The following is a 19,994-nucleotide window of genomic DNA, read 5'->3' on the forward strand; positions in this document are numbered from 1 at the left end:
TATATACACTTTCTGGTGAGTTTGTAAGTTTGCAAAACTTTGAAACCTGGATTTGTATAAACGTCTGTCAAAGTAACACATTATTAGCATTTTTCCATTTAACATTTCTCAGCCGACTCATAGTTTTCATTTTCTTAAAAAGATTTTATTTATTTATCTGAGAGGTAGAGTTGCAGACAGTGAGAGGGAGAGACACAGAGAAAGATCTGAAAATCAATTGAAATTCTTTGCATTTGAGGAAGTGCCGATGTCTGTGAATTAGTCTAGCACCTCCTTTTCTCTTTTATTATGTATTTATTTTAAAAAGATTTATTTATTTATTTAAAAGACAAAATTACAGAGAGACATAGAGATGAGACAGAGAGAGAGAGGTCCTCCACCCACTGGTTCACTCTCCAATTGGCCGCAATGGCCAGAGCTGTGCTGATCTGAAGCCAGGAGCCAGGAGCTTCCTCTGGGTCTCCCATGTGGGTGCAGGGGCCCAAGGACTTGAGCCATCTCCAACTGCTTTCCCAGGCCAGAGCAGAGAGCTAGATCAGAAATGAAGTAGCCAGGACTCGAACTGGTGCCCATATGGGATGGTGTCGCTGCAGGCAGATGCTTAGCCCAGTATGCCACAGCACAAGCTGTGCGTCACTGTTATTTCTTAAATGATAAACATGATTTGACTAAATCTTGCTCTGGTTTGCTAAGTTTCTCCAGTAGTTGTAGAACTAGTTGTTTTAATCTCATGATGTTTTATACTTCATGTGACTACATGTTGTTTAGTCATACTCATTTGATGTTTTTAAAATTGTTAAATTTTTAAAATGTTATTAAAATTATGTTGCACTGAACAAAAGTGCAGCACATATATTCTCTGTTGTAATGACTTAGGAATAGATGAATTTCTGGGGGATTTTGTTGTTAGATTGCTTTATATAGCTTCATAAAGCAATATATTTTGCTCCTAATAGCAGAACTTTGGTTGAATGGAAGGTTGGCCTATAATAAGACTCTTGCGGTTACTCATTTTAATAACATTTTAATTGTGTAATGAATGTTTTTTATGCATTTATTATTTATTTAGCTAAAATCAATGAAACCGATACATTTGGTCCTGGAGATGATGATGAAATCCAGTTTGATGATATTGGAGATGATGATGAAGACATTGATGATGTAAGTACATGACCCTAAAGGTTGAGGGGGTGTGTTTGCTAATAATGTTTAGTGCTTAATGCATAATGGAAATGCTGTGAATTTGAATATATTATTAGAAACAATCTAGCCAATCTACGTGTTTATACTTGGACAAGCACTTTCTGAAAAGTAATTATTAACTTTCCCAGTGGATATTGCATGGTTACAGTTTGTATAAGCAGAGTATCTAAATAGATATTTCTGTTAAATAAAATAGTAGAAGATTTTTGTTTGAACTAACTTAGTGATATACTGAAGTTGCTGCATTTTTTTAAAGGTTTATTTGAGATGCAGAGTTACAGAGAGGTATGAGAGAGAGAGACAGAGGTCTTCCATCTTCTGGTTCACTCCCCAAATGTCTGCAATGGCTGCATCTGTGCTGAGCTGAAGCCAGGAGCCAGGAGCTTTTTCCATGTGGTGCAGGGGCTAATTTACTTATTTTGAAAGAGATGTGAAGAGAGACAGAGAGAGACAGGATCTTCCATTTGCAGATAGCTGCAGCAGCCAGTGCTGGTCTAGGTAGCTTCATTTGGATCTCCCATATGGGTGGCAGGGCCTTCTGCTTGGGCCATCTTTAGCTGGATTTCACAGGCCATTAGCAGGTAGCTGGATCAGATACGGAGCAGCATGGATACTGCTCTTCAAGGCAGAAGCTTAGCCCACTATTCCACAGTGTGCTGGCCCTACTGCAAACTCTTAAAGCCTGATTGTGGAGACAGATATTATGGAGCATGTAATAGGAAAATACTAATTTCTTTGTGAGGCATTGTTATTGCCCAGATCCTTGGTTTGGTCTTGTTGCATGCTTATTTTGTGCAAACCTAAAAAAGTGATGAGGACACAGAACTGAATGCCTTGCTACTGTTCTGTTGTTAACTCAATTTAAATGAAACATCCTGATTTTCTGTTTATCTATTAAAATAACTATATAGCTTACATTTCAATCTAGATTTTTTCTTACCACAGTGCAACAAAAATAGTTCAGAAAAAAAATCTGCATAGTTGCACACACAAACAATGCACACATAGAAAAACACAAAATGGTTTTTTGCAGTTGTTTTTGACCAAGTTCATGCAATATAATAACCAGAGTTTCCAAAAATTATGAAGGCTAGTATCTTTGTGTATGTGCATTAAAAAATTTTAAACACAAAGTAATCTGCTGGTTTTATATAAGTTTAATATATAGTTTATACTATATATCTTAATCTATCTTAAAACATACAGAACTTCCGGCCGGCGCCGTGGCTCAATAGGCTAATCCTCCACCTAGTGGCGCCGGCACACCGGGTTCTAGTCCCGGTTGGGGCACCGGATTCTGTCCCGGTTGCCCCTCTTCCAGGCCAGCTCTCTGCTATGGCCAGGGAGTGCAGTGGAGGATGGCCCAGGTGCTTGGGCCCTGCACCCCATGGGAGACCAGGAAAAGCACCTGGCTCCTGGCTCCTGCCATCGGATCAGCGTGGTGCGCCGGCTGCAGCGGCGGCCATTGGAGGGTGATCCAACGGCAAAGGAAGACCTTTCTCTCTGTCTCTCTCTCTCACTGTCCACTCTGCCTGTCAAAAAAAAAAAAAAAAAAACATACAGAACTTCCTTTGCAGATCCTAGATACGATGGATTCCCAAGGGTAGAAAGTATTAACAGTTAATTTCTTTGTCAAGCATCAAAAGTGTAACTATCATGGATTCAGGGTAGATTTGTGCATTTTTATAAGATTTTACTTTTCCTTCATTACCTAAAATCCTAACAACTTCTGAATCATTTTTCTGGGAGGTTTATAGGTTATATAATTTTGCTCCTGTGACTAATCACTCAGAGAACAGATTTGGGTAGGACTGTGCCTCATCTAATTGTTAAAGGACAGAAGGGTATACTGAACTTTTAAGGATATTTCCCATAGTAGAACATCTGAAACAGAAAGATTTTACTAATAGTAGATAGGAATTGAGAAAATCTAATGTATAATCTATTTCATTTAAAAGGAATTTGACATGTAATCCTGAAGAGATTCCTATGTTACAATAATTATTTCTTCATGGGTCTCTTTCTTTTCACTTACAGATCTAAATTGAATTCAGTTTTCATTTTCTGAAGACATTAACTGGGAATTTTGACCATCAACTTAAGAAGAATAGAACTTTATTTACCATGAGTATTGTTTATTAAAACAAATTGTCTTAATTCCGTTTTTTTTTAATGTATTTACTATACTATATTTCTTTAAAAATTGATGTTGAACCATCTTAGGTGACATATTAATTCTTTATTTTTTATATAATGAGACTTAGAAATAAAACATTTTTAAAAAAGAGAAAGAAATGCCTTTTCAACCATTGACAGTCACAGTTGCAAGAAATTGATGTTTAATCAGAATTGAAAATCAAAATTGAAAGTCATAGATTTGTCTGGAATAGTATTTAACTAATTTCTATAGTCTATGGACTTGTTCTGTATCTTTCAGAAATATATTTATGGTCTCTATAACATTTAAGAATGATCAAAATATACTTTGGAATGGTGTCAGCTTAAGTATTTTTATACTGAGTTTGTTACCTTTTATATTTTTGTAACTATTTGTTTTCATCCTTGTAAGTCCATTTGTAAAATGCAGTTTTCAAAATAAGGATGTATGTTACAGTTTTGAATTTATAAGACTTGTGGCTCCAGAAATAGTATATTGAAACTGGAAGAAGTAGCATAGTAATTGATGCCATTTTCTTTAGCATGCATGGAAAAATTGTCAAGATGGTAAGGTACATCAAGTATTTTTTACTCTATGAAAAGTATGTTAAAAGGTGAAATTTTATTTATAACAGTCATCCATTGTAATCCAGTTTTAAGCTTCATAAACAGATGAATTCAGTATTTAAGTGGAAAACTAACTTCTTAGTAAATTTTTTAAACCAAAAAATTGTAAATCTTTTCCTGAACTTGGAGTATGGTATTCTTCCTGTGTACACAAAACTTCCTGTCATTTTCAATGTAATGGGACATCTGTCTTCACAAGAAGACTGGAACCTCATTTTCCAAGAACACAATGGAGCTTTATTATCTCAGAATGCAGTAAGGCATCACTTTTCCCAGAGGGCAAGGGAACTGCCCAACCCCAGAAGGCAGGGTGTGATGACAGAATTGTTAATAAGGTGAGGGACTCCATGGTTGGAAACATGCAGAAGTAAAGGAGACAAGGAGAGAGGAGAAAATAGTTGAGGATTGCAGGTGCTGAGAAGAAAGGATTTGAAATGATAATATACTGCTATAGAATTCACCTGTATTCCATTCCCAAACCACCCAAAGCTAAAAGGTGAGCTTGAGATGGACATTTCCTTATTGCTTCAAAAAGCAATGAAAAACATGTAAGTTTCATTTTTATGCATTGTTTTTGCACTGAGTACTGTATATCAGAGAAAACATATTTGTCTTTTAGGAACTGCCTTATTTCATTACGCAACATGATCTCAAGTCACATCCATTTTGTTAAAAAGACAGGCTTTCATTCCTTTTTATGCATGAGTAGTATTCCATAGTGTATATTTAACAGAATTTTAAAATTCAGCATGAGTTGATGGATAAGTTGATTGATTCTATATGTGAGGTATCATAAATTGAGCTGTCATACTCATAGTAGTGCAAATATCTTTCATTCATGGATATTTTTCTATCATCTGTGTACCATTTATCCGTTTGCTGCAGGAAGTTTTCTCCCATGATATACAAAAAAAATCACGTGTTCACAGTTCAAACAGTCTTCAGAACATACCGGTTCTCATTTGGAATATTTGGAAGATGCATGGTTACAAGTTGTCATAGGCATTTTCTCTGAGAAAAACTTTATAAACAGTTTTCTCTCATGTTATTTTACTGTTTAAAGTTTTCTGCCATTGATTGGCAAACAAATATGATTCAGCCATGTGGTTTGTGTGTCTCCCAGGTGGTTGCAGCAAGTGCACAAGGTCCTGTAGTGTCCCCAGGAACTTGCTATGGTTGCAGCTTGAGCAGCTTAATGAATGGATGGGTGAGCAGGAAACTTCCCTGAGAGCCTCTCTTGGGATTGTAACACTATTCTGAATTGAAATACCCAGCAGAATGGCAGTGTACTTCACAACATTAATAAGAAATGAAATGAAAAATATAAATTTATGGTGCCAGTGCTATGGCATAGTGGGTAAAGCCGCCGCTGCAGTGCCGGCATCCCATATGGGTGCTGGTTCTAGTCCCAGCTGCTCTTCTTCTGATCCAGCTCTCTGCTGTGGCCTGGGAAAGCAGTAGAAGATGGCCCAAGTCCTTGGGCCCCTGCACCCGCATGGGAGACCCGGAGGAATCTCCTGGCTCGTGGCTCAGCTGTGGCTGTTGTGGCCATCTAGGGAGTGAACCAGCGGATGGAAGACCTCTCTCTCTGTCTCTACCTCTCTCTGTAACTGTCTCAAGTTTGATTGCTCATGGCTGCCTCTGTGCCACTTTCTGACTTCTGTATGTCTGTCTGAGGTTTCATTGGCCTTACCCCCGTCTGTTAGTCTGTGGGTTCAACTGATTCTACCTTCTCTCTGTTTCAGGTTTTATTGCCCATGGCTGCATCTGTGTTACTGCCTCTCAGAGCTGTTTTCTCTCCTTTAGATTTGTTCTGACTTGTCTGTCTCAGGTTCGAGTGGCTATGTGTGTATGGGTTTGATTAATTCTAGCTTTCTGTGTCTAAGTTTTGATTGACCATGCCTGCCTGTGACTGACTGTGGGTTTGGTTGTAGTACTCTGTCAGGTTTCTTTCTTTTTTTTTTTTTTTAATTTATAGATTTTATTTATTTGAGAAGCAGAGTTAGAGAGAGAGACAGAGAACCATTTGTTCACTCCCCAGATGGTCACAACAGCCGGTGCTGTGCTGCTCTGAAGTCAGGAGCCAGCAGCAGCATAGGCAAGGGCCAGGGTACATTCCACTCTGGTATTTTGCAAGCCTGGACACTCAGTATGTCAGAACAGTAAAGAAAGAATTTCTTTAGGAACTGGTGCATTCATCTGTGTGCCTGTCAGATTCTGTAGGAGGAGAGAATTTTATTGGGTTTGCCAAAAGAATAATGAGGTTGGGATGGAACACTTTGTTCTCCATTCCTGTGTGTTCTCTGGAAAAAAATAGGGATGTGTTGTACATGAGACAATGTATGACAAAAAACTTAAGTTCCCAGTGTTGCCCATTGACTTATCAGTCCTGCATGGATTGATTTTGCAGTGTGCACTTTGTACTATACATTTCCTCTACCCACAGGTATCAGGAAAGAGAAAAGGCACTCAATATAGGATGAAAAGACACAAATGGCCCTTGACTTCATTCATGTAAACAGTTTTATCCATTATTAAAGCATATCTCTCAACCTATCTGATGCTCGATTTTCATTGTAAAATGAGATTAGTGCATGCCTCACAAAAAGGTGGGAAAATTAAATGAGTAAATACATATAGAAAGACATTTCCAACTCTTTAAGTACTATGTTAATGTGAGATTATTCAGCTTGATAATTGTTGGGGTCTCTAGGGTATTTCAATATAATTCCATGGTATGACTTTTGTATATGACTGACAATTGGAGAGTGCCTTTACAGCAAGCCACTTTAAAGATCCAGAAGCCATCTGATGTGCCTATTTTATGACAGGTTGTTCCAGGGCCCTCTGATCATCATTTGAAGTTACAATACAGTCATATTATGACATGTACTAGAAGCTTCCATTTCTACTCTAGTCCTTTTAGATCATGATAATACCCTCTATACATATGCTCTGCATATATTAAGTGATGATTAGAAAATCTGCATTTAGCCACTTGAGGAAAAATTCTCACAGAATCCTGTCAAGCATCTCCATGAAATCCTAAGCCTCCTAGACTTCTTGGCTTCTTCTCAGTCCATCTGATCAAGTCATCCAAGAATCCAGTCACCTACCTATCCACCCATTCATACACTCATGAACATACCAACTCATCCAAACATAACAACTACCCATCCATCCACAACCAGTCACCTACCTATCCACCCATTCATCCACTCACATACAACCACCCATTCATCCACACAACTATCCTTCCATCCACCCACTAGTCCAGCTATCCATCAGTCCTACTATCCCATGAGTTCATTGACCCTTGTGTATTTTTGAACATTAATTAATGATCTATCTTTCTAATGTCATACACTGTCTTTTGGTGTAGAAGCAGACCCAGTGCCTGCTCTCCAGGCACATAAAATTTGGCAGTAGAAAATTAGTTGACGAGTTAAAATAAACCTGGAGAAATTGACATAGAACCTGAGTAACACTTTATAAGTTATTTTTTTTATTTATTTAATTTTTGGACAGGCAGAGTGGACAGTGAGAGAGACAGAGAGAAAGGTCTTCCTTTTGCCTCCAATGGCCGCCACGGTTGGCGCGCTGCGGCCAGCGCACCACGCTGATCCGATGGCAGGAGCCAGGTGCTTAACCTGGTCTCCCATGGGGTGCAGGGCCCAGGCACTTGGGCCATCCTCCACTGCACTCCCTGGCCACAGCAGAGAGCTGGCCTGGAAGAGGGGCAACCGGGACAGAATCCGGCGCCCCCACCGGGACTAGAACCCGGTGTGCCGGCGCCGCTAGGCGGAGGATTAGCCTAGTGAGCCGCGGTGCCAGCCAGGATATGATTCTTAAAGCAGTGAGTTAAAGCTATCTATTATGTTCCCTTGATGTCTCTGTTAAATCCTAATTATTTAAAAATAGCTGAGTTTTTATTTAGAGCTGTGGGTTATTTAAATATGTGCTTTTTTTTTTTTTCCAAGCATTTGAATAGTCACCTTGTAACAAGGATCAGATTTGGTCTATATAATGTCATGATGTTAAAGAATTTTATTTCAACCAGATATTTTAGATTTTGAGCTTTCTTGACATCCTTGACAGTCATTCAAAAAATCAAAATTCCAAAAATTTACACTTTGACAATTCCAGATGTGCTCCTGGAAATTTCAAAGACATATGTCTCATCATAGAGAGACACAACTAATCAGGCTATTTGGATTATATTAGAAGTACTGTCAAGATGTGAAGTGGTGCTAAATTTTAAGTTTTATAATATAAAATGCTACTGATATAAATGTCTGAATGTTAAAAAGTTTAATGATCTTGTGTTACTAAATTAATGGTCATCTTAATGAGAAAGGCCCTGAGGTCTAAAAGGATTAGATGCTTTCTAAAATCCTACAGGTGCTTTTGAAAATACTGTGTGGAGTTAGCAAGTGCCTCTTGTTGGTTGATGTGTTTATAATTTTAAACATGGCTATTTGAAGTCTTGTCATCCACAGTTTTATATATCAGATTTTCTGCTCATGAAACTAAAACATTGTTGATTCTGTGTTTAGCTGCCCTCCCATAGCTTCTGATGGACTTTTTCCAGTTACTTCTATTGTATTCAGTACTATGGGATGGTTCTGTAAACAGATGAAGCCAATAATGCACTACAGGTTCCAATTCAGAGAAAGCATGGTTAATACAGGCTACTTAGAGCAGAAAGTAATTTGAATCAATTAGTAATTTAAAAAACAAAGAGTTTAAGAAGCTATTACTGAAGCTGCTTTATTGTCCTATCTTGTATGTTATGTTACATGTGTGTACATATTGTTTGTCTACATGGGATAATTGATTAAGAACTCTGTTTTAATTGGCTTATAGATAAAAGATTGCTCATAAGTTTAAACTGCTAAATTAATCAGATACATTTTGATTCATGTGACCTGAGTCTGGATCAGATGTTTTAAACTTGGTGGTAGAAAGAAACTAACACAGTTTTTTTTTTTTTTTTTAAGATTTATTTTATTTATTTGAAAGAGTTACAGAGAGAGGTAGTGACAGAGAGAGGGTCTTCTACCCACTGCATCACTCCCCAGATGGCTGCAACAGCCAGAGCTGCGCCCATCCAAAGCCAGGAGCCAGGAGCCTCTTCCAGGTCTCCCACGTGGGTGCAGGGGCCCAAGGACTTGGGCCAACTTCTACTGCTTTCCCAGGCCACAGCAGAGAGCTGGATCAGAAGAGGAGCAGCCAGGACATGAACTGGTGGGATACCAGCACTGCAGGCCAAGGCTTTAACTCACTGTGCCACAGTGCCAGCCCCCACCATTTTTATATGTTTGTGCTTGAATTTACTGGCTAAAAAAGCTATACCATGTTAGATATTTAAGAGATGTTTCCAAATACAAGTATCATTAAAATGTATAGAAGTTTTCATTTGATATTGTTACCATCAGCAAGTGATCTGGGACTTGCTCCCTTATTTCTCTATTCTCTTCAAGGTAGGAAACTGACTATACTGAAGGACTCTCTAGGATGCACGATTTGATCTTTACATATAATAAAAGGGATGGCAAATATATTCTGTAACAGCATACCCAAAATTAAAGCTTAAATTATAATTTTATCGCTTGGATTACTTTGCCATCAGCACAGTAAACAGTCAAAATCTCCCTTTCAGACCAGAAAGGTTTTAAAGTAAGGACATAGCTTTCCTCATGGGCATGAAATAAACCTTTATCAGAACATGTCTGTAATTACAGACTGTAAATTACAGATTTGAGATGGGACTTGAGCACCCCCTTTGACTTGCATCCTCTGGCCTGGTTTAACAAAAACTGGAAGGAAGAGAGCTAGGCTTCAGAAGCAATGTAAAGATGGGTGGACGGCCTATTAAATGTAGCTCTGTACAGTGATCTGCCATTAGAGACCCAACAGGCCAGTCCACTGCAGTGGCTTTCTTTCTTTCTTCTTCTTCTTCTTCTTCTTCTTCTTCTTCTTCTTCTTCTTTTGACAGGCAGCGTGGGCAGTGAGAGAGAGAGACAGAGAGAAAGGTCTTCCTTTTGCCGTTGGTTCACCCTCCAAGATGGCCGCCGTGGCTGGTGCACCGCGCTGATCCAATGGCAGGAGCCAGGTACTTCTCCTGGTCTCCCATGGGGTGCAGGGCCCAGGCACTTCGGCCATCCTCCACTGCACTCCCTGGCCACAGCAGAGAGCTGGCCTGGAAGAGGGGCAACTGGGACAGAATCCGGCGCCCCGACCAGGACTAGAACCCGGTGTTCCAGTGCTGCAAGGCGAAGGATTAGCCTAGTGAGCCGCGGCGCCGGCCCACCACAGTGGCTTTCAATGAGGTAAGCCTGGACTTTAATAGAAATCAGCTCATTAAGAGCCCTGGCAGCTCTGCCAGCCAAGAGTTGGATCACTGGAAATGGACCTGCCCTGGAGTTGAAGGATACCCAGGTGAGAGTCATGGATCTTATTGGCTCTAAGCTGAAAAGTCTTTCACTCAGCCCAGCTTCCAAGGTGACCACTGCTGCTGAAGGGGTGGCCAAGCAGGGTCTGCAACATTACAGGCAGAACTGTAAATTTCCTGTTGGAGATGCCATCTGCCTTTACCTGGCCAACTCTCCTCCCAGGCCAGCTGGTAATGGAAGTCAACAGGGTGCCTTCCCCAAGGAGGTTCACACCTCTCTTAAAATGTACCCCATGTAAAGAGATAGATGAGTCTGGGCCTCATAACTGACAGGACCATAAAGCCCAGCAGATTATCAAGCCCCTTCTGTCAGGTTCTATTTGCCTCTCAATCAGAGAACTTATTTGTGGCTTAGACAGCAGCTTCCTTAGGTCCTCCACTAGTAACTCTTCTAGACCCTGTCTAGCCCACTTGGGGCCTCATTCCTTTGTAATCACAGCCTCTACTCTAACATCAGTGGCTCTACTCCCAACCCGTGTGTACTGATGGTCCTCTCTCCCACTCAATGTTGTATGATTGTTCAGGATTTTCTCCACAGACAAATCCCTCTACTGATTACCTGTGTGGTCCTTGGGAAAGAGCAGATGAATGTTATACCCACAGGAGCCAGAGATTGGACGCTGACTACCTTCAATTCTGCTTAGCTGTGCAGCATTACTTCCCTTCTGAATAAAAAAATAATAAATAAAAAAAGAGAGAGATTTACCATGCCTAACCTGGGAGTGTCACCTTTGGCATACCCTTAACCCTGAGGAACCAAACAGGCTCTCAGGCCACACCTATCTCAAGCCTCTAAGGCTCCATCAAAAGCAGACAGTCCACTTAATACAGTCATAGTATAACAAGAAAAAAACACCACAGCAAGGGAAGAAGCATCCAAAGAGTATCCACAATGCCAAGCAACAAATGCAGAAACCGAGGAAACAAGATCAAGGAAGACATTATGGCACCCCCAAAATGAACAAGACACCCCAATTCAAGATTATGAAGATGATGAGATAGAAGAAATGAAAGATAGAGATTTCAAAAAATTTATGATAAGAACATTTAGAAGTTTTCAAAAGCAAATCCTTGAACTACAGAAATCCTTACTGGACAGGATTGAAAATCTCTCTCATGAAAATGAAATTTTAAGGAAGAATCAAAATGAAACACAGAAACTAGTAGAACAGGAAAGTGTGATAGTGAGGCGAAACCAAAATGAAATGAAGAGCTCAATAGATCAAATGACAAACACATTAGAAAGCCTTAAAAACAGAGTCAGTGAAACAGAAGAGAGAATATTGGGCTTAGAAGACAGAGCACAGGAAAACATACAGTCAAACCAAAGAAAAGAAGAGGAAATTAGAAATCTAAAAAATATTGTTGGGAATCTACAGGATACTATTGAAAAAACCAACATTCGAGTTCTAGGAGTTCCTGAAGGCATGGAGAGAGAGAAAGGATTAGAAGGCCTTTTTAGTGAGATACTAGCAGAGAACTTTATGGGTGTGGAGAAGGACAGAGACATCCTAGTACAGGAAGCTCATAGAACCCCCAATAAACATGACCAAAAGAGATCCTCACCACGACACGTGGTAATTAAACTCACCACAGTGAAACATAAAGAAAAGATCCTAAAATGTGCAAGAGAGAAACGTCAGATTACTCTCAGAGGATCTCCAATTAGACTCACAGACTTGTATGCCAGCAAACAGGGAAATCTATCAGAAATGGAGAGATTCCTGGACACATACAATCTACCTAAATTGAACCAGGAAGACAGAAAACCTAAATGTTCAGGATCACTAGCACTCAGGGAAATGCAAATCAAAACCACAATGAGGTTTCACCTCACCCCAGTTAGAATGGCTCACATTCAGAAATCTACCAACAACAGATGCTGGCGAGGATGTGGGGAAAAAGGGACACTAACCCCCTGTTGGTGGGAATGCAAACTGGTCAAGCCACTATGGAAGTCAGTCTGGAGATTCCTCAGAAACCTGAATATAACCTTACCATACAACCCAGCCATCCCACTCCTTGGAATTTACCCAAAGGAAATTAAATTGGCAAACAAACAAGCTGTCTGCACATTAATGTTTAGTGCAGCTCAATTCACAATAGCTAAGACCTGGAACCAACCCAAATGCCCATCAACAGTAGACTGGATAAAGAAATTATGGGACATGTACTCTATAGAATACTATACAGCAGTCAAAAACAATGAAACCCAGTCATTTGCAACAAGATGGAGAAACCTTGAAAACATCATGCTGAGTGAAATAGGCCAGTCCCAAAGGGACAAATATCATATGTTCTCCCTGATCGGTGACAACTGACTGAGCACCAAAGAGGAAACCTGTTGAAGTGAAATGGACACTGTGAGAAACGGTGACTTGATCAGCTCTTGTCCTGACTGTTGATGTACAATGTAATACTTTATCCATTTCAGTATTTTTTCTTTTTTTGTTCTATTACTATTGGTTGAATTCTGTAATTAACACACAATTCTTCTTAAGTGCTGAAACTTAACTGAAAAGTGATCACTGTTAAACATAAGAGTGGGAATAAGAGAGGGAAGAGATGTGCAATTCGGGACATGCTCAAGCTGACTTACCTCAAACGGTAGAGTTAGAAACATACCAGGGGATTCCAATTCAATCCCATCAAGGTGGCATGTACCAATGCCATCTCACTACTCCCGGTGATTTATTTCAGTTCACAATTGATCACACTGATAGGTCTAAGAGTCAAAGGGATCACACAAACAAGACTAGTGTCTGCTAATACTAACTGATATAATCAAAAAGGGAGAGAACCATCCAATGTGGGAAGCGGGATACACAGCAGACTCATAGAATGGCAGATGTCCTAACAGCACTCTGGCCTCAGAATCAGCCCTTAAGGCATTCAGATCTGGCTGAAGAGCCCATGAGAGTATTTCAGGCATGGAAAGCCAAGACACGGTGGCAAAAAAAAAATGACCTCCATGAAGGATCTCTGTGAGTGAGATCCCAGTGGAAAGAATGGGCCATCAAAGAAGGAGGTACCTTTCTCTGAAGGGAGGAGAGAACTTCCACTTTGACTATGACCCTGTCCGAACAAGATCGAAGTCGGCAAACTCAAAAGGCTTCCATAGCCTTGGCGACTCATGACTAGAGCCTAGGGTGATTACTGATGCCATAAACAGGAGTGTCAATTTGTTAAGTCAACAACAGGAGTCACTGTGCACTTATTCCTCATGTAGGATCTCTGTCCTTGGTGTGCTGTACATTGAGATTTAATGCTATAACTAATACTCAAACAGTATTTTTCACTTTATGTTTCTGTGTGGGAGCAAACTGTTGAAATCTTTTTTTTTTTTAATTTTTTTTTTTGACAGGCAGAGTGGACAGTGAGAGAGAGAGATAGAGAGAAAGGTCTTCCTTTGCCGTTGGTTCACCCTCCAATGGCCGCCGCGGCCGGCGCGCTGCGGCCGGCGCACCGCGCTGATCCGATGGCAGGAGCCAGGAGCCAGGTGCTTTTCCTGGTCTCCCATGGGGTGCAGGGCCCAAGCACCTGGGCCATCCTCCACTGCACTCCCTGGCCACAGCAGAGAGCTGGCCTGGAAGAGGGGCAACCGGGACAGAATCCGGCGCCCCGACCGGGACTAGAACCCGGTGTGCCGGTGCCGCTAGGCGGAGGATTAGCCTAGTGAGCCGCGGCGCTGGCCTGAAATCTTTACTTAATGTATGCTAAACTGATCTTCTGTATATAAAGAGAATCGAAAATGAATCTTGATGTGAATGGAAGGGGAGAGGGAGTGGGAAAGGGGAGGGTTGTGGGTGGGAGGGATGTTATGGGGGGGAAGCCATTGTAATCCATAAGCTGTACTTTGGAAATTTATATTGATTAAATAAAAGCTACCAAAAAAACCAGACTAACTTAAAAAATTGAATAGAATTATGTTCTAGCAATTATTAATGCATTTGCTTTGACCCTGAGAATGCAATGTATTAATACATTTCTTTATAAAATATAAAATGAAATAAAGTTAACTTTCAAATATTCAATGTGAAGTTTCATATCAAATGACTGGAACTTCATAAACTATACAACTAATAGCAGACTAGTCTCCTGTCAATATAAAATATTTACTATAAAACTATATTTTGAAAAGAAAAAAAATCATAAAGTTGAACATGTCATTTTATTGTTCAAGTAATAGAATTTCAGTTATTTTTCCAGAACTGATGAACATAACACCTTTCCGTGTCTAATTTTCATTTAGTCGAAGGTCAGTTAAAATTAGGATATTGGTATATTGAGGATGGTTGATTAGTTGACATTGGCGGGGAGGCAGCAGTTCTACTAGCTATCATTGGCATAGTGAACCATGGATTGCTTGCTGTTAACGTGCTAGAAAAAGGACCCACAATTGTTGCTAAAGAAGGATGTCTAGGTGCAAAAACAGGACGGTTTGCCATCAGTCCAAAATAATTATTCTGTACAGGAGACAATATTTGAAATTGGGAAATAGAAGTTGTAGTTGTCACAACATTCAGGATATGGCCATGTGCTTGAGAGTAGGTGCTATATGAATGCCTATGAGAAGTGGTCATTTGATTTAAAAGAGCATGTTGATTTGTTACAAATTGTACTGATGGTGCAATTAAAGTTGATGATGGAGTCAAAATATTACTTGTCACTGGATCATTTGAATTAGCAATTCTGTGGCTAGTAGGAGGCACATTTAAATTTGTAGAAGTTGAAAGTAACCTTTCTTCATTAGTTTCTGTAGATGAGCTAGGATTTTGAGTATGCACATACTCGCCTGCACTGTGGTATGTCTTGTCAAGATTGTGAACTAAAGAAGCAGATGGTGGAGATGTGTGTTTAATCCCAACTCTGCGCTTCATTCTTACTAGAAGTTGGGGACATCCTCGCTTAAAATTTGGATTCTGATAGAACAGTAACTGAAACCAAAGGAGAAAGCATTTAGTGATACTTCAAACCAAGAGTCACAAATTAATATATATGAATATATGCAATCTATGAATAAATGAATAGATAAAATTATAAAATCTAAAATATCAGGTTCAACATAATTACAACAAATAAAACTTGATTATTCCTAAATGTAAAAGTTAGCAAACATTTAAATATGATAACCGTTCCACTAAACTGACCTTAACTTCTTTGTGTGGAGCTCATTGATAAGATTCAAAATAACTAGTAACATTGCTTATATTTTTGAATTTCAAACTTTCTTCTCATAAAAATTTAATGTTGATCCAGCTAATTTTAAACTTTGTGTCTTACTCCATAAATAAATATATTAAGTGAGGTACAAACTAAACTTAGTTGTGATGCCTACATTAGTTGTAAGTGAATATGTTGAATACCTTGCTAAAAACAGGTATGTTGTTTTCTTCTTCCAGAAAGTCAGTCAGGGATGCAGAGCTTTGGAAATCTTGTCGTATTTTTCTAAATCCATAAAGGTTAAGCTGTCGAACTAAACTTTTCATGCTGTCTGTTTCAAATATCTTAAAAGGGGTCTTTCTTTCCAACACTTCTTTCTTAAAGTATTCTTCATTTATCACAATAGAAGTCCCATTTTCGTCCCACCAAATTGACTTAAATTGATCACTTTCAACTATCTTCCAAAGTTTTACAGGAAAGGTCAGAGAAACAAAATCATTCCCTTCTGGGGTGTCAGACATACAAAGTGTATAGCGTGGTCTTTTTATCAAGGGTCCTTCAGATAAAGCTTGAAAGGCATTTTCTTCAACTACAGACCTTAAATCCAAGTCATTATCAATTGTGGGATACCAGCCTGGAGCTTCAGTGGTGTTTTCTGAATCAGTTGTTCCACTCTGAGGAGAGACACCTTGAACTTCTGAGGGAACCTGGGCCATCTCAAATAAATTTTTCTTTGGCTTCTGCCTGGTTTTGAGAACTGAGGCCTCAAATGTTGCTTTAGTAGACTTACACAAGACTAGCTGATGTCAGCCATCACCATGGTCCTGAGTTACTGTGACATCATAAGAGGACTTGTCTCTTAGCAATGCAAATATGACTTTCTGCCTAATGTTGGTTTTCCTCCCTGCAAAACAAGTTAAAATAAAACATTCACAGATAATTTACACAATACACATGTTGCAAAGTCTTGTCGCAGCAAATATTTTGGTTAAATAAAATGGATAAAATGCCTAAATTAGAAGTTTTCCCTTCTTTCTAGCTACATTCTTTACTAAACTTTCATAAGTTGAATGATTCCTGCATGCCAGGAATAAATTTGACTTGGTCCTGATGCACATTCTTGCTGATACATTGTTGGATTTAATTATATCGTACTTTGTTGAGGACTTTTGCATCTATATTCATCAGACATTGCTCTATAATTATCTTTCCTTATTGTATCTTTTTCTGGTTTTAGAATTAGGTGATGCTGGCCTCATAAAAGGAGTCTGGGATAATATCCATGTTTTCAAAAGCTTGAGAACAATTGGAATCAATTTTTCTTTGGATCATGTTCAGCATTGAAGTCATCCAGTCCTCAGTTTCTCAATGTCGTGGAGGGTCTTTATTAATAATTCAACTGCTGGGTACCAAAAAGTATGCTGTGCCCAGATCATTAGATCCCTGCAGAGACCCCCAGAGTGTCGATCACACCGAACTGCAAAAGCAAGGTTTATTCAGGAGTACAAGCCGCGACAGGGACCCCATCCAACCAACCAGCACAGCAGAGGAAGGAGTGAGGCCCCGATCTTTCTTAGGGAGAGTTTTTAAAGGGAAAAAGGGCTACATCAGCAGGAAAACGGAGTTACATACAACATGGAAGCTTTGGATACAGGGAGTCACAGGGGGGCTTACAGCACAGAAGCTTTGGATGCAGGGAGTTACTTTGTTCAGCAATCTCTACTGTACTGAAGCCAGAATCCACTTCCTTGACTTCACCGGGAACCTGTCAGTCTGCTGCCAGGACCTCACTCCCTGAGGCTGCCCTGTGTGGCCCTGATGGTACCTAGACCTGACAGCCTGTGCCCAGAACCCAACTTCCTGTGGCTGTGCTGAGTAGCATTGACTGTACATGTCAATCTGTAACAGGAACCCCACATCCTTAGGTCCGCAGACTGCTCCTGATGGGACTGGAAACCTGTCTGTCTGTGGCCATCACACCAACTTTTTGCTCCCCTGCCTGCCCATGAGTGGATCAGGAACCTGTGAGTCTGAGGCCAGAACCCCACACTCTTAGCCTCCCTGCCAGGCCATAAGGACCAGGAACATGTAAGTCTGCAGTCAGAACCATATCTCCTTTGTTCCCCTGCCTGGCCTTACTAGACCGGACCCTGTCAATCTTCAGTCATAACCCCATGTTCTTAGCTCCCTTGCCTGCCCCTGATGGACCCGCAACCTGTCAGTCTCCCGCCAGAACCCCACCTCCTTGGGTCCCCTTCCTGCCCCTGACTGGACCAGGAACCTGTCAGTCTGCGCCCAAACCCCAAGGCCTTAGCTCCCCTGCCGGCCCACAACTGCACCGGGAAACTGTCACTCTGCCGCCAGCACCCCACCCCCTTGGCGGTCCTGCCTGCCCCAGACTGGACGGGACCCTGTCAGTCTCCCGCCAGAACCCCACCTCCTTGGCTCCCCTGCCAGCTCCTGACTCGGACCAAAAGCTGCCCGTCGTCAACCAGAACCCCGCATCCCTAGCTCCCCTGCCTGCCCCTGCCTGGACCGGGAACCTGTCAGTCTCCCGCCAGACACCCACCCCCTTAGCTCCCCTGCCTGCCCCTGATTGGACCGGGATCCTGTCAGTCTCCCGCCTAAACCCCCAGCCCCTCGGCGCTCCTTCTGCCCCTGACTGGACGGGGAACCTGTCAGTCTCCCGCCAGAACCCCACCTCCTTGGCTCCCCTGCCAGCTCCTGACTCGGACCAAAAGCTGCCCGTCGTCAACCAGAACCCCGCATCCCTAGCTCCCCTGCCTGCCCCTGCCTGGACCGGGAACCTGTCAGTCTCCCGCCTAAACCCCACCCCCTTGGCGGTGCTGCCTGCCCCTGACTGGACCGGGATCCTGTCAGTCTCCCGCCAGCACCCCACCCCCTTGGCGCTCCTTCTGCCCCTGACTGCACGGGGAACCTGTCACTCTCCCGCCTAAACCCCACCCCCTTGGCGCTCCTTCTGCCCCTGACTGGACCGGGAACCTGTCAGTCTCCCGCCTAAACCCCACCCCCTTGGCGGTGCTGCCTGCCCCTGACTGGACCGGGATCCTGTCAGTCTCCCGCCAGCACCCCACCCCCTTGGCGCTCCTTCTGCCCCTGACTGGACGGGGAATCTGTCAGTCTCCCGCCAGCACCCCACCCCCTCAGCGCTCCTGCTGCCCCTAACGCGACCCGGAAGCTTCCGGAGGGCGCCTCCTCCCGCCCTCTGCACTGCCGCTAATGACTTTTTCCAGTGCGCGCTCAGAACGCCACCTCCTTCCTCGCCGGTGGCTGCCTGGCCTCCCTGGACGAGTGAGGCGCAGGTCTCGGTTCAGAACCTCGCCCTCTGCCCGGCCCTGAGTGGCTCTGCTGGATGAGGAGGAACAGTCCGGCCTGTCCCGCCCGTGCTGGGCGCGGGCAGGCAGCGTGGCAGAAGACAGGTTCTGGGCTCCTCCTGCGCGTTCCTCCTCCCAGACAAGGGCAGGCAGGGCCAAGCTACAGGGCGAGGTTCTGGCGGACGGACAGGCGGGTACGCGCCCGCTCAGGGGCTGCCAGGGACGTGCGGGACCCAGACCCGAAGCTGCCCGGTCGGGTCCGAGCTGGACATGGGCGGGACGACTGCCGCGTGGTGCGCGCAGACGTCACTTCCCGCGTCCAGTCAGGAGCCGCGAGGGGCGTGGCTCGAGGCGGTTCCTTTCCACACCATTTCCGCCCCGAGCCGCAGAAACAGGGCGACACAACCACTCAGCATCTGATTGGCAACGGAGTCTGAGACCGCGTGAAGCCAATGGCTGCCCGACCTGTCACTCAGACGAGCCCAGCCGCAGAGCGCCCTGCCGCTGAGACTTTGGGGAGTTGTAGTCTTCCCGGTCCACCCTGTCCAAGCAGAGGGTGGCTGGACAATGTGAAACCAGGGAATATGGCCCACAGATGATAAAAGAAAAATGATCATTTAGGTCAGGAAAATTAGGCCTCAGAGCTTTTTTTTTTTTTTTTTGAAAGAAAAGAAAGCTTTCTCAGCTCTTACATATAGAATTTCCGCCCCGAGCAGACGCCTCCGAAACAGGAAGCACACACCCACCCCGCGTCTGAGCGGTTCGGAGTCTGAGACCGGGAAAGCCATTGGGTCGGCTACCTGTCACTCAGGCCAGTACAGCCCACACGTAGAGCGTCGCCGGCGCCGCTGAGGCTTCCGGCAGTTGTAGTCTCCCCGCCCCGCTCTGTGCAAGCCGAGCGTGGCTGGACAATGTGAAACCAGGGAATATGGCCCACAGATGATAAAAGAAAAATGATAACTTAGGTCAGGAAAATTAGATCATAGAGCTTTTATTTTCAAGAAAAGAGAGTAAACCCCACCCCCTCGGCGCTCCTTCTGCCCCTGAGTGGACGG

The 19,994-nt window shown here is 42.6% G+C and overlaps 1 protein-coding gene across 1 annotated transcript; it reads right to left on the reverse strand.

Moving 5' to 3' along the window:
* Window positions 1-10,701: 10,701 nt before the first annotated feature.
* On the reverse strand, window positions 10,702-16,320 carry LOC149119133 (heat shock transcription factor, Y-linked-like). Its single transcript, XM_089325281.1, has 3 exons — window positions 15,808-16,320; window positions 14,875-15,378; window positions 10,702-10,707 (listed from the first exon to the last, which is right to left on the reverse strand). Exons 1-3 carry the CDS (start codon window positions 16,318-16,320, stop codon window positions 10,702-10,704), a joined length of 1,023 nt encoding a protein of 340 aa, XP_089181407.1.
* Window positions 16,321-19,994: the final 3,674 nt, after the last annotated feature.

Source organism: Oryctolagus cuniculus, chromosome Y, assembly GCF_051225735.1.
Source record: "Oryctolagus cuniculus isolate XC-2025 breed Fujian yellow rabbit chromosome Y, ASM5122573v1, whole genome shotgun sequence".
Taxonomy (NCBI): Eukaryota; Metazoa; Chordata; class Mammalia; order Lagomorpha; family Leporidae; genus Oryctolagus; species Oryctolagus cuniculus.